The sequence below is a fragment of the Phragmites australis genome, chromosome 16 (genome assembly GCF_958298935.1).
Source record: "Phragmites australis chromosome 16, lpPhrAust1.1, whole genome shotgun sequence".
Taxonomy (NCBI): domain Eukaryota; kingdom Viridiplantae; phylum Streptophyta; class Magnoliopsida; order Poales; family Poaceae; genus Phragmites; species Phragmites australis.
In genome coordinates, this window is record NC_084936.1 from 21,568,381 (window position 1) to 21,581,379 (window position 12,999).

At 44.8% G+C, this 12,999-nt stretch overlaps 1 protein-coding gene across 1 annotated transcript; it reads right to left on the reverse strand.

The window, feature by feature from the left end:
• Nucleotides 1-10,883: 10,883 nt before the first annotated feature.
• On the reverse strand, nucleotides 10,884-12,554 carry LOC133896488 (myb-related protein 306-like). The gene is made up of 3 exons (XM_062337115.1): nucleotides 12,224-12,554; nucleotides 11,978-12,107; nucleotides 10,884-11,876 (listed from the first exon to the last, which is right to left on the reverse strand). Exons 1-3 carry the CDS (start codon nucleotides 12,354-12,356, stop codon nucleotides 11,264-11,266), a joined length of 876 nt encoding a protein of 291 aa, XP_062193099.1. The 5' UTR covers nucleotides 12,357-12,554; the 3' UTR covers nucleotides 10,884-11,263.
• Nucleotides 12,555-12,999: the final 445 nt, after the last annotated feature.

Consider the following 12,999-nt stretch of genomic DNA (forward strand, 5'->3'; position numbering starts at 1 on the left):
TTATCTCCTTAGCTTTCCAACCATGTGTAGAACGTTGAAAACGGAGTCCGTATGCGTCCTGGGCGACGATTTTAGTGCAGGCTGATCCTGGACTCCGAAACGGACTCGAACTTGATTGGACCTCCACCTTGGCTTGGGCGTCCTTGCTGTTCTTCTCCCGTGTTCCTAAGTAACAATACATCACAATTATTCAGTAGCATCCCATCCTCATCAAAATATAAAGGAACACTAAGGAACGAGCTCACCTCATGATTTAGTTGACGTGCACGAGCTCGTGTCAATGGACCTATTGTTGGAGGAATACTCGGTGTGTGTGTATCCGAAAGAGTGATGTCCTCATCAGGTAACGTGGATGCATCCGAAGTAGCATCTACATCCCACTGCGTGGTGCCCCCTCCCAGCATATTCCTCTACGAACTCGACGCCCCACCCTCCCCAGCGCCTTTAGGGATGATCAAAATGGTATACCTCACATCTATTTTGGTTGGACAACCGATAATTGAAAAATGTGTAGTTGTTAAATATATGCATGTATTGATGTAGGTGATTCCTCCTCTAGTTTGGTTAAATAGAATAATTGCTTATATAGAGGGTTGTACACAACCTGTTGTGACTACCACTATAGGTGATAGTGGTACAAGAAAGATATCAATTAGTTTTTGGATGTCGGTAAATGAAGAATCTATCAATATTGTTGTCTCTGGCATCCAATCGCCTGAGATCCATATGGCTTAAAAAACGTAGTGGCAGCGCAAGAGATTGAGGATCAAGTTGGGTACATTTTACCTAACTAAACTATTTCAAATTGACAGTTTAGACTAAGTGTTCACATGATTAACCCATTAGATGGACCTATTTCATAATACTCCCCCTTGAACACTTATCCAACGCCATGTTCATGCCTCATTAAAACCTTCTTCCATAAACCTCGTAGAAAAATGGCAAGAACAAAACAATACACAGCTCGTGTGTCTTGATGTCACACATGTTTGCCTGATTAAAAACCTTACTTGAAAAACTCTAGTGGAAAAACTCAATCAAGAAAAGAAGGATTACAACACTTGAATTTATTTCGAGAATGAACCAATTTTATGAAAACCTAAAGTCTCCCCTTGAGGCAAGCAAGTATCTAAGTCTTCTCATACCAATACCTCAGATATTCTTTTCAAATAAAGGAGCATGTAATGACTTTGTGAAAAGATCCGCAAGATTCTCACATGACTTGATATTTTCTATTTCTATTTCCTTTTTCTCATGTTGTTTGAAAGGATAAAAATATTTAGGGAGTATATGCTTTTAGGTGAGTGATTCATACACAGCATCCCTTTCTTTTATCGAGGGTTCTAGCAATTGATATCCTTTAGCAAATAATTGAAATGCAATTTCGTGATCTGGATCTTTAATTGTTGGAAACTTCTCAAGCGCTTCTGCCAAGCCTTGATTAATGAACCTACAAAATCCCTCGAATTGGATCTGACTAAATCCGGGTATTGTGGACATTCCCTCATTTCCATTCCGGAGCATCTTAATCTTAAGTTTCCTATTTATCGAAGAAAAATTCTGAATCGTCAACAAGGGCGTTCTAGTGCGTTATAGATTCTTATCCAAGACTTGTATCATTTGATGATGCCATGTGAATCGCTAGAAACATGTGAAGTGTATGGCTAACCCAATAATGAAAGTTTCGTAAGGGGACTGGAGCAGGCTACCATGAGACAAAAGATCTTCTTTATAAAGAGATCTTATTGGGAATAACAAGGGCTTCCCTGAATACCCAAAGTTTCATATCTGAAGCAAGTTTTCAAGAAACTGCTTGAGTTTTAGGAAAAGCTGCCAATTAACATCCTAGAAGATTTCACAAAACCATTATCGCTTAGTTTTCCTTTTGGAGTTTCCATTTCTTCATTTGGAATCTGGGCTCTTCTATCTTCGACTTATTTTTTTGGCCGTTTCCCAAGCAGAGTCCCGCGAAACCTCCCCTCTTTACCCTCAATTACATCTTTCATGCTTAAAAATGCCGCGAGATGCTTCACGCGAGATCCTTCAAAAAAAAAAAGAAAATAAATTTTTTTCTAAGAATAAGAAAAGAGTATAAATGGAAAATGTGCGATATGTTGTGAATAGCTTCGTGTAAGAAAGTCTAATTTTCTTATGTATAGAACTTGATTTTTACTCGTCACTTCTAGTAGAAATTCTGAATTACTAGAATCGCTCTTTCTATTCTATTATAGTAGAATATAAAGAGCGATTCTAGAATAGAACATAGTAGAATAGAACGACTCTTTCTTAAAAGAGTTTCTTAGGAGATCTTTCCTATCTTTCGAGATCCACCCTACAATATAGGGTCAAAAAGCCAAAAAAAAAATAAGTGATTCGTTTTTAGCCCTTATAAAAAGAATCATTCTGAGCGAGTCCATAAGAAGCGACCCACTTTTTCATCGGTTCCGGGGGAAGACCAAAGATCTTGCGCGACTGGTCCGCTAGAAAAACTCAAAAGAGAAAGAAGTCTCGTTAATCTCTTCATGCTCGTTCCAAGTTCGAAGTACCGTTTGGCGGAACTAGATTAGCTTAGCTACCTATCTAATTTATTATAGAAATTCCGAGCTCCGCGATTGGACATGGAAAATAGAAATACTATTTTTTGGTTAAAGGAACAGATTATTCGATCGATTTCTGTATCGATCATGATATACGTAATAACTCGGACATCTATTTCAAATGCATATCCCATTTTTGCGCAGCAGGGTTATGAAAACCCGCGGGAAGCAACTGGACGAATTGTATGTGCTGAACTCGAAGGTTTTTCCAAGGATGCCTGTTAAAAATTGTGTCAATCTCTCACCAAAACAGATAAAAAGTAGATCACTGAAAATTAATCGCCCTTTGTTTTTCAAAATAAAGGGTTTCATTTTTAGAATTTTCTAATTGTTCCAAACTAATAGAAGTAGCATTAATCAAATTTTCTTTTTCTCGTTCTATCTCAGAGTATCCATTCATTCGATACTCATCTGCTTCTAGTTCGACGATTTTCCCGATCTAAATCGAGCAGGTTTCCATGAAGAAGATCTTGTTCAGCATGTTCTATTCAATACTGGTAGGAGAAGAACCCGACTCAGTATTCTTAAAAAAAGAGGGGAAGCAGAACCAAGTCAAGATGATATGGGTCGCCCCTTCTTCTTTTCTTTGAAGCAAAAATTCTATAACAAGGTTTGAGACCTTGTGTTTGTATCTATTTCTCTTTTTGTATACTAGTAGAATTTCATTGTATTGGAACCTCTACCTATCTTATCCAAAATTCACAAATAAATTGGTTTAGGACTGGTAAATCGTATTAATAAGAGCGTAAAGGCTTTCATTCTAGAAATTTTTCTAAAATACAAAATTCTTTGTATTTATTGATGAAATTCTAATGTTCCTAAATTCTATGGACTCTCCCAATCTGGACGATTCGTGAGAAAATAACAGTAATGTACCCAGGGTTTTTTCGGAAAACCATATGGTTCTTTATGGATCCTCTTATGCATTATGCTCGATATCAAGGAAAGGCAATTCTGGCATCAAAATAAACTCTTCTTTTGAAGAAGAAATGGAAATCTTACCTTGTCAATTTCTTGCAATATTTTTTCTCTTTTTGGACTCAACTGCAAAGGATCCGTATAAACCAATCATATCATTTTTGACATAGGTATTGTTCATCTATGCAATGCAAGTAGAGTTATCCTCATAGAGGATAGTTGGGGATTTATTCACCTCAACACCATTGGATTCTAAAATATGGTGCATCAACCTTCTCAGCCAAACACATTCCTTAGTGGTTTCATACATACCTATGATCTTTGAATGATTTGTCAACATAATGACAAGTGTTTGCTTAACATATCTCCACGAGACAACTATCTTGCCATTGAGAAATACATATCTCGTCTATAGCATATCATTATGGGGATCAAGCATATAGCCAGCATCCAGGAAACCTAATAATGTGATATCTTGTCCTTATGATAGAATAAACCAAGGTCAATTGTCCCATTGGGGTACCTTGGGACTCTTTGTTCCAATGTCTCTTAGTAGGCTATGAACAATATCTTGTCAAACAACTTACTGCAAAAGCAATATCAGGTCTGGTGTTGTTTGCAAGGTACAAGAGTGCTCCAATAACACTCAAGTATGGAGTTTCACGACCTAATACTTCCTCATTGTCATGCTTAGGTCTGAAGGGATCCTTATCCACTTCAAATGACCTTTCAACCATAGGTATATTAGTTGGATAAGCTTTGTCGAAGTATAACTTCTCCAAAACTTTCTTTGTGCAGGTGGATTGGTGTAGGAATATGCCACCAGAAAAATTCTCTATTTGTAATCTGAGACAGAATTTGGTCTCACCCAAATCTTTGAATTCCGTCTTGAGATATGAGCTATCTTCAATAATGTCTTTCTTTGTACCAATTACGTTAAAATCATCAACATACACAATATGATGCAAAATACATTCGAGGATTTCTTAGTGAACACACATAGGCACAGACCATTGTAGATTTATTCCTTCCCTTGAAGGAATTGACTCAATTAGTTGTACCACATTCTACCTGATTGTTTCCGTCCATATAACGACCTTTTCAACTTGATGTTATATGTGTTGCAATCATCATTTTTTTTCTCATATTTGGGACTTTAAGTCCCTCTAGAATATTCATGTAGATTTCAAAATCAAATGACCCGTACAAGTATGTGGTTACTACATCCATGAATTTCATATTCAAGTTCTTTCCTATTGAAAGCTTATTAAGTAACATAACATAGTACAATCCATAACTGGAGAATAAATATTGGGTCTCTAATTAAACCCTTGTGCTATTAATCTTGCTTTATATCTCACCACTTGGTTGTGCTTATTCCTTTTGCGTACGAACAACCATTTGTGTCCTATTGGAATCATACCTCTTGTTTAGCGACGTTAGTTCTGTCTTGATTGCATCGTTCCATTTATCCTAATCTACACTTTGCAATAGTCATCGGTGCCAGATCCGGACTTTCCATATGGAATACAATCATATTGGCAAAGCGGCTACTATTAGCGCACATTTGCATGTAAAAAGACTTCTCCGGACTCAAGGCAATTTATACTAAACTCCTTATCTAATATAGTTGGAGGATGGCTCAGATCAATCAAATCACCATCATTTTTTTAATATGGTTGAACTAGATTGTTCCATTGCCATGATTTCAGTGGGTGCGCATTCCCCTAAATCATGTGCATTTCTCAATGTATTAGCATTGAGTGGCGTGTTGACTAGATGCCCATAATTCATGATTGAATAATTCATATGGAGTTTCTCCCTCCATGTTCCTTGCATCTCTTTAGCGTACGTCTCATTGGAATGGGATCCTTAGAATCAGGTGGTATCCCCCTTTTATTGCGCAAGAAGGGAGAGTTAGAGATTGAACCCTTACCCGAGGTGGTTCAACTCTGTTTGGTGTATTTACTGCAGTTATATGCGACTATGTTACTCCATTATGATCCGTGAATGATTTCTGCAGCTTGTTTGCAAGATTTTGCAAATCAAGTATATACACACTAGATCTCCATTTCAACTTCTTTTTTGCATGGATCAATATATTGAAGGCTACTATCATTCAGTGATAGTTCCCGGCATACCAATTGGACAGGGTCCTTTCCTCCCCCTAATGATGGGAATAGCTCTTTATTAAAGATAGAATCAGTGTATCTTGTCTTAAGAAGATCCCATATGCTGGGTTCTAACTAATTAAATATATCGAGAGAGACTCAAATCCAACATAAATTCCCAACGTATGTTGTGGACCCATAGCATCACGCTGAGGTGGTGAAATAAGTACGTATATAGGGCAACATAATTTTTCATATGCGAAATATTTGGTTCTTTCCCACGCACAAGCTAGAAAGGTGAAGACTCATGGTATGTTGATGGCTATAGGTGAATCAAAGCAGCGGTATGTAATACAACATGTCCCGAATATGTGGTTGGAATACTAGACTTCATTAATAAGGGTCTAGCCATTAACTTAATCCGCTTGGTTAAAGATTCTTCAAGTCCATCTTGACTATAAACATGCGGGACCGAATGTTCTACCGTTATACCTAAGGTTATGCAATAGTCATCAAATGCTTTGGAAGTGAATTTCACAGCATTGTCCATCCTGGGCGAATTAGATCATTTGATCTGGAAACTTTACCTTTAGGTTAATAACATGTGAAATCAACTTGGTGATGGCATGATTTCTACTGGAAAGAAGATTAACATGCGTCCACCTAGTGGATGCATATATGAGTACCATAAAGTACCAAATGAGTCCAACTTTGGGCTCAATTGGTCCGCATATGTCCCCTTGAATTCTCTAAAGAAATTCAGGCATCTCATCCTTTGGATACGATGATCTCATAATCAACTTGCCCTTAGCACAAGCATCACACACATATTGTGTTGTGTCAAGGATTGCATTAGACTTGAGATTATGTCCATCTAAATGTTTTATGATTCGACACAACATACTTGTTCTACGATGTTCTAATAGTTAATGCCACACTCTAAACAATTCAAGAACTTAAGCCTAGGCTCATCACAACAATGTTTTCATCAGGTCTGATGAAGGTATTGTGCAACCCTGAGGGTAGTGATAGAAGCCTTTCCATAGTTTCTATCTTATATATGAGTTTCTTGGTTATGAGTAGATACTCATTTCCATTCTCCTCATCAGTTTCTACATGGAAAACATTCTTACGGATATGTTTGAAGCTAAGTAATGTATGTGTCATTTCGGGAAACCATAATGTATCATCGATGATTATTTTTGTACCCATCGGTAGTACAATTAGGGCTCTTCCAGTCCTAGCAATGTTACCATAGTTGTGAGCTACAATAAAAACTTGCCAGTCATTGGACTTATGTACTAGATACTTTGTATCTTTCAAGATAGAATTTGTAGTACTACTCTTGATCAGACAAATCTTGCTTTCCGTCCATTGGTTGTACACTATAAGCAGGAAGTTAATGATTTTGTATAAATACACATGAACATGTATATAAAGCATGCAGGATACAAATTAAAATAACATACTATAATCTATTTATACTCCGTTCTATTTTATTACACAAGTTGTAAAGCATAGTCTCTTTATAATCTAATTTAAATCATAAACTGATAAATAGCATGAGCAGATGCCTTTGACCCTTATTATGACTCATGCCAAGATAAGCAAAATCCTATTACTTAGGATCTTTTTTCTCTTTAGGACTAATATCTAGCATATTATCATCCAACAATGAGGAATATTTATCATCATACAGAGAATCACTATCCTCTGTATCTCCTCCATTCCAGTAGGAATTCTCCCTTTAGCTCCTTCAGTATAGGTACTTGTATGAAGTGAGCTTTAGAAGCATTCTGGTTTTTCTTTTGAGCTTCCTGGTGAAGCTCAACCAGATGTGCATGAGTTCTACACTCCTTTGTCCAGTAATTACTATTGCCACACTTGAAACAATTGGCATCATCACCAGTTTGCTTCATTGGAGTGATCTTTTTTTTTTTTGCCTTCCCATACCCTTAGGGCTATAAAATTTAGTTTCTTGCATTCCTCCCTTCCTTTTCCTTCCAGTATTGCCCTTATTCTAGACAATATGTGATCTAGGAGCACCGAGAGTCAATACATTTGAACGGGTTTAGCTTTATGGTAATTTGGACCGTATGTTTAACATGAATTTATACTATTTGAATACACATAGAAAATAATTCTACACTTGAGACATACAAGAAAATAAAAATTTTGGAATTGAAAATATACTTCTAGAATTTAATCGTGCTTAAGCATGTGAATTATAGTATGTTTAAAGCTTTAAAACATTAAACTATCAGTTCAAGGTGTTATTTGAAATTTTACATCCAAAAGGATATATGTGTAATACTACAATGACTTAAATGCAATTTTATAGGAACTTGAGGGCATATTTGCAAAATTGACTGCGTATTGGGATCCCACCCCTAATCCAGGCCATATGGCACTACCCATGTGTTGGGCTGGTCCATCCGCACGGGCGGCTAACATTGGAACCATAGTTGTCGAGGTATGGTGGTGGTGGTTGCGGCATGTGCCTACAATGAATTGAGGGTGCGACATGGCACGGTGATGCGTGTCCACCAGTGGAAAGACAAGGCGGTGCCATCAGCCTAGTCAACCTGAGTGGAGGCACGATGTGGCTACAATGACTGCAACGACAACGCCTTCCTTCATGTCAGCCACGAAAGGCATGGCAGTGATGGCGCTTGACCTGTCGGCTCTCTTAGAGGCGAAGCATGGCCACGGCAATCTCGCTCGCTCGCTTACCAACCAACTAGCTTGAGGGTGTGGTTCAGTGGTGGTAGCACCTGCGTGCTCGTCAATCAGAACAATGGCGTGGCGCGGGGATGACGTGGCGTGCCTGCCTGCCTATCGACTGGCCTGGAGGCACGATGAGGCGGTGGCACAGTAGCCTGGTGTCTGCCGTGATCCGCCATGGCGGATCAGTGGCGGCTACCTGCCGTCAATGATGCTCATATCTACCGTGGCAGATGGATGGTGTCGGTGTATCAGGAACCAGGGGTCCCTGAGTCCCGAGACCAGACCGGCCATCCGCCACATGTCACCATCCCGCGAGGTCCACCCTGCTGGATAAGAAGAAACTAAGTCCCGGGGGAAGGTGCTCGGGGCCGTAGCCTCTAAGTTCCCGAGCACCCCAGTTCCCCGATGATCCGCAGAGTTCAAGTACCGGGAAGGAAGTGCTCGGAAGGGTTCTCACTTACCCCCGAGTACTGTAGTCCCCCGATGATCCAAACACCGAAGTGCTCGGGAGAGAGTGCTCGGGGCTGCACGTGGCAGCCTCCGAGGACTCGGTTCCCTGAAGGTCTCACCCAAGTACTCGGGAGAGAGTACTCGGGGCTGCACGTGGTAGCCCCCGAGGACTCGGTTCCCCGAAGGTCCCACCGAAGTGCTCGGGAGAGAGTGCTCGGGGCTGCACGTGGCAGCCCCCGAGGACTCGATTCCCCGAAGGTCTCACCCAAGTACTCGGGAGAGAGTACTCGGGGCTGCACATGGCAGCCCCCGAGGACTCGGTTCCCCGAAGGTCCCACCGAAGTGCTCGGAAGAGAGTGCTCGGGGCTGCACGTGGCAGCCCCCGAGGACTCGGTTCCCCGAAGGTCTCACCCAAGTACTCGGGAGAGAGTGCTCGGGGCTGCACGTGGCAGCCCCCGAGGACTCGGTTCCCTGAAGGTTCGCGCAAGATCGTCCGACGACTCGAAGAGTCCCATCATCGGGGTGTCAGCCAGTCAAAGGCCCAATACCGCATTTAATAGGCACGCGCGGCCTGACATCCTGACATCCTGACATTCTCAGCTGCCCACGCCCCAGTGTCAGACCCTGCCATGCACTGGCAGGGGGCGTGGGTCCATTAAATGCACGGGTCCCGTCCCGTTTCATCCGGGTGCCTCGGGATAACGTTGCCAGAATCGAAGCGCTCCGCCTGCCACCCTGCCCTGGCGGAAGAACAAGACGGGGTGGGCGCACCGGGCACCTCTGAGGCTGCCCGGTGGGCCCCCTCAATGGCGCCGAAGGGCCTCCACAGTGGCGGGTGGTCGGATGCGCGCCGCATTTTTCCACCGCCCCTGTCACTTTGCCAAGACGGAATGATGGCACCTTTCTCCGTGGCGCCTTGGCACTCGCACCCCCTCTTTCCCATTCAGGATATGTCGAGGTCGGCGCGCCTATAAAAGGAAAGGATGAAGAACACGTAAAAAGTGTGGAAAAAAGAAAGAGGACGCAGACGCTCACAAAAAGAAAAAAGCCCGACAACGCTCACTCTCGAACCAGCTCAAGCCAAGCTAGAACACGAGAGCCTCAAGCTCTCTGCAAAACAGCTCTCCCCTGTAACCAGATACATCCTTGAAGAATTCCCTTCAAGGATAGATATAGCACTCACACAGGAGTAGGGTGTTACGCCTTCGTGCGGCCCGAACCTGTCCAAACCCCGGTGCACCCATTTTTCTCGCACTAGGACGATCTTCTCCCACCGGCCGCTGCATTTATTTCCGTTCCCGTTTATTTCCCAAACAAGCTCGTTCAGGATCATCCCCCGGCCGAATCTCTAAAAAGGGGTCTCTCGGGATCCCTGCGACAGGAGTTCATCCTCCGACAGACGGTGTTTCTGGTGGTGGCGCTGACCTTCTATCCAACTAATTCAGTTGATGGAGGTGCGTCAGCCTTCCTTCAGCATAGCTAGCTGGCTACCTCACCATGGCGAGGGCAGCGCCAGCGATGCCAACAACGGCGCGGCACGTCCCTCTAAGGCAGGACGTGCGCCCTCTTCACACAATGTGCGGCGGATGAAGAGACTCACCGACACGCTCACCAACGCGTGACTTGGCCAATCATCCAGGGAGGGGCGACCAATTTTCCTTTGTAAAAGCTTAAATAAAGAAGATTAGATTCAAAAGATATTAGTACATCAGATCATACTTAATTAGTGAGCACTCTCGTTGTGGTAACATGTATTAATCATGTAACCATGCACTAATCAAACTAGAATTTAAAGGTACAACACATGATATAGTTCAGTACGGCTCTATTAATAATTGTGTGTACAGCATGGGAACTCTTCTATTCTTACATGGGGAAAAGAGTAACCCCTTATATATGGATGAGTAATATAGAACTAAATTTCATACCACTTAGTCTTATGGGCCTCCTACCCTATTGGACTATTTAGGCTAAGTGTGTTAACATAATTAGCCCATTAGATAGGCTTATATTATAACAACTATGCTTTTGATTTTTCACATCGCATCCAAGAAAATATAAAATTTTAGTCACAAAAGGCAGTTCATATTACTCTTCTATTTAGAAAACCAACAGAAATTCAAAACACAAGGACATATAAGTTCTATACGGATTATTGCTCTTAGGATGTACAATTATTTGGTTTCCCTGCATGCACATCATGGATCATCATCATCATCCACTTCAGGACTGACTACTACTACTACATCACCATCGATCCACCAGTTATCTATGGATTAGTATACATGATCAGTTCCAAACCCTAAGACCAAAAACCCAAAAAAAAAAAGAAGCAAGGAACTAGATTATCCAGCTAAACTTAGATCGACACCAGCTTTGCATCGACGGATCTAGATTTCCAGGGCTTCGAGTTCCTGGCTTCTTTCTTCTTCCAGCCTAGTCGATTTTTTTTTCTGCTCTCTAGAAGAACTCACAAGGGTCGGCCAGCGGCACGCCCATGAGCCCCGCCTCGCCGTGCCCCATGCCGTCGTCCAGCAGCCAGCTCTCCAGCATCGAGAACGCCGGCCCTGGGACAGCCGCACTGCCGTCGACGTCCGCCTTGCAGCTCGTCCCGGTTGATCCCTCCGGCGTCGGCGCCGTGCCGCTGTGGCTCGCCGACGCGCCCTCGCCGCCGGAGACCACTGACGCTGACCACCTCGACCCGGAGGACGTCTTCCCGCCGGCGCCGGGCCGCATCCACCCCTCCAGCAGCCGCGCGATGTTGTCGGTGCTGGACGCGTACGTCGCCTGCCCCGTGGGCGCCGGTGGCTGCGGCTGCGGCTTGGAGGACGGCAGCGAGGGGTGATCCAGGGACAGCGCCTCCCGGAGCGCCTGGCGCGCGGTGTGGATGTCCGTCTGCAGCCGCCGCTCCCACTGCCCCTTGGGCGCCGCAGACCTGCTCTTCACCTCGGCGCCTTCGCCGCCGCCTTCCCCGGCGCCCATCTTGTCGAGCTTCTTCTTGAGGTGCGTGTTCCAGTAGTTCTTGATGTCGTTGTCTGTCCGCTCCGGGAGGTACGACGCAATCGCGGCCCACCTAATCAAAGGAGAAACACAGCGTCACAGTCGTTAGGGCTCTGCAAAACACACAGAGCATGCGTGAATCACTCGCTCGCAGCTAAAATCGAGTGAAATTACCGGTTGCCGAGCAGGGCCTGGAGGTGGACGATGAGCTTCTCCTCCTGGTCGGTGAAGTTGCCGCGCTTGATCCCGGGGCGGAGGTAGTTCGTCCACCGGAGCCGGCAGCTCTTGCTGCACCGCATCAGCCCTGGATCCATCACGGACAACAACGGAAACGAGTCAGCTAGCTCAAGGAGTCGCCCAACATAAACAACAACCATCAAAGCAACACAAATCCCAGCAGGATTCCGTGCGCGTACGCACCGGTGTTGGTGGGCACGGCGCGCCAGTTCCCGGGCCCGTGCTCCTGCACGTAGGAGACGAGAACGAGGTCCTCCTCCGGCGTCCACGGCCCCTTCTTCACCCCGCCCTTCTCGCAGCACGGCGGCCTCCCCATGCCTCGTCCCCCGCTCTCGTCCTCCTCCTCACTCCTCAGCAGCTCTGGCCTTGCGTGCGCTCGGATCAGAAGATTTGACTCCTGGCTTGGCTCCTCTCTCCTCTCTCACTCCCCCCTTCACTTACCCGGGTGGTGAATTGCGCGAGATGTCCAAACAGGACGGTGAGGCGAGACGACGGGGTCGGTCCCCCGCTCTGGCAGTTTATATAAGCTTAGCGGCCCCGCGAGACGGCACCTATCTGGACCCTGGCCGCCGGGTCCCTGCGTTTGACCGCCCCGGGAAGAAGCGGCCAAGGCGAGTGAGGCCATCACCCAACAAACTCCTTGCTCCTCCACGCTAACACTGAACTCTAGCACACGAGACGAGCCCCCGGCCAAAAAGCCGTGACACACGCTCTCTCGGCGTCACGGCAACCGCGCAGCGCGCACGTAGTAACTGCGACTGCGACTGCGACTGCGACTGTGACTGCAAGCCGACGAGGAGGAGGCGGCGGCTCTAGCCCGCTAGCGACAGACGCACACGGCAGGGCGGACCGGGCCGCGGCGGGCCTGGACACACGTGGGGTTCGGGCCGGATTGATTAGCTGCTCTCGTCGGCCGCTCGTGTGCGCGCGGTCTTCAGTTCTGTGCGGTTTCGATCGGT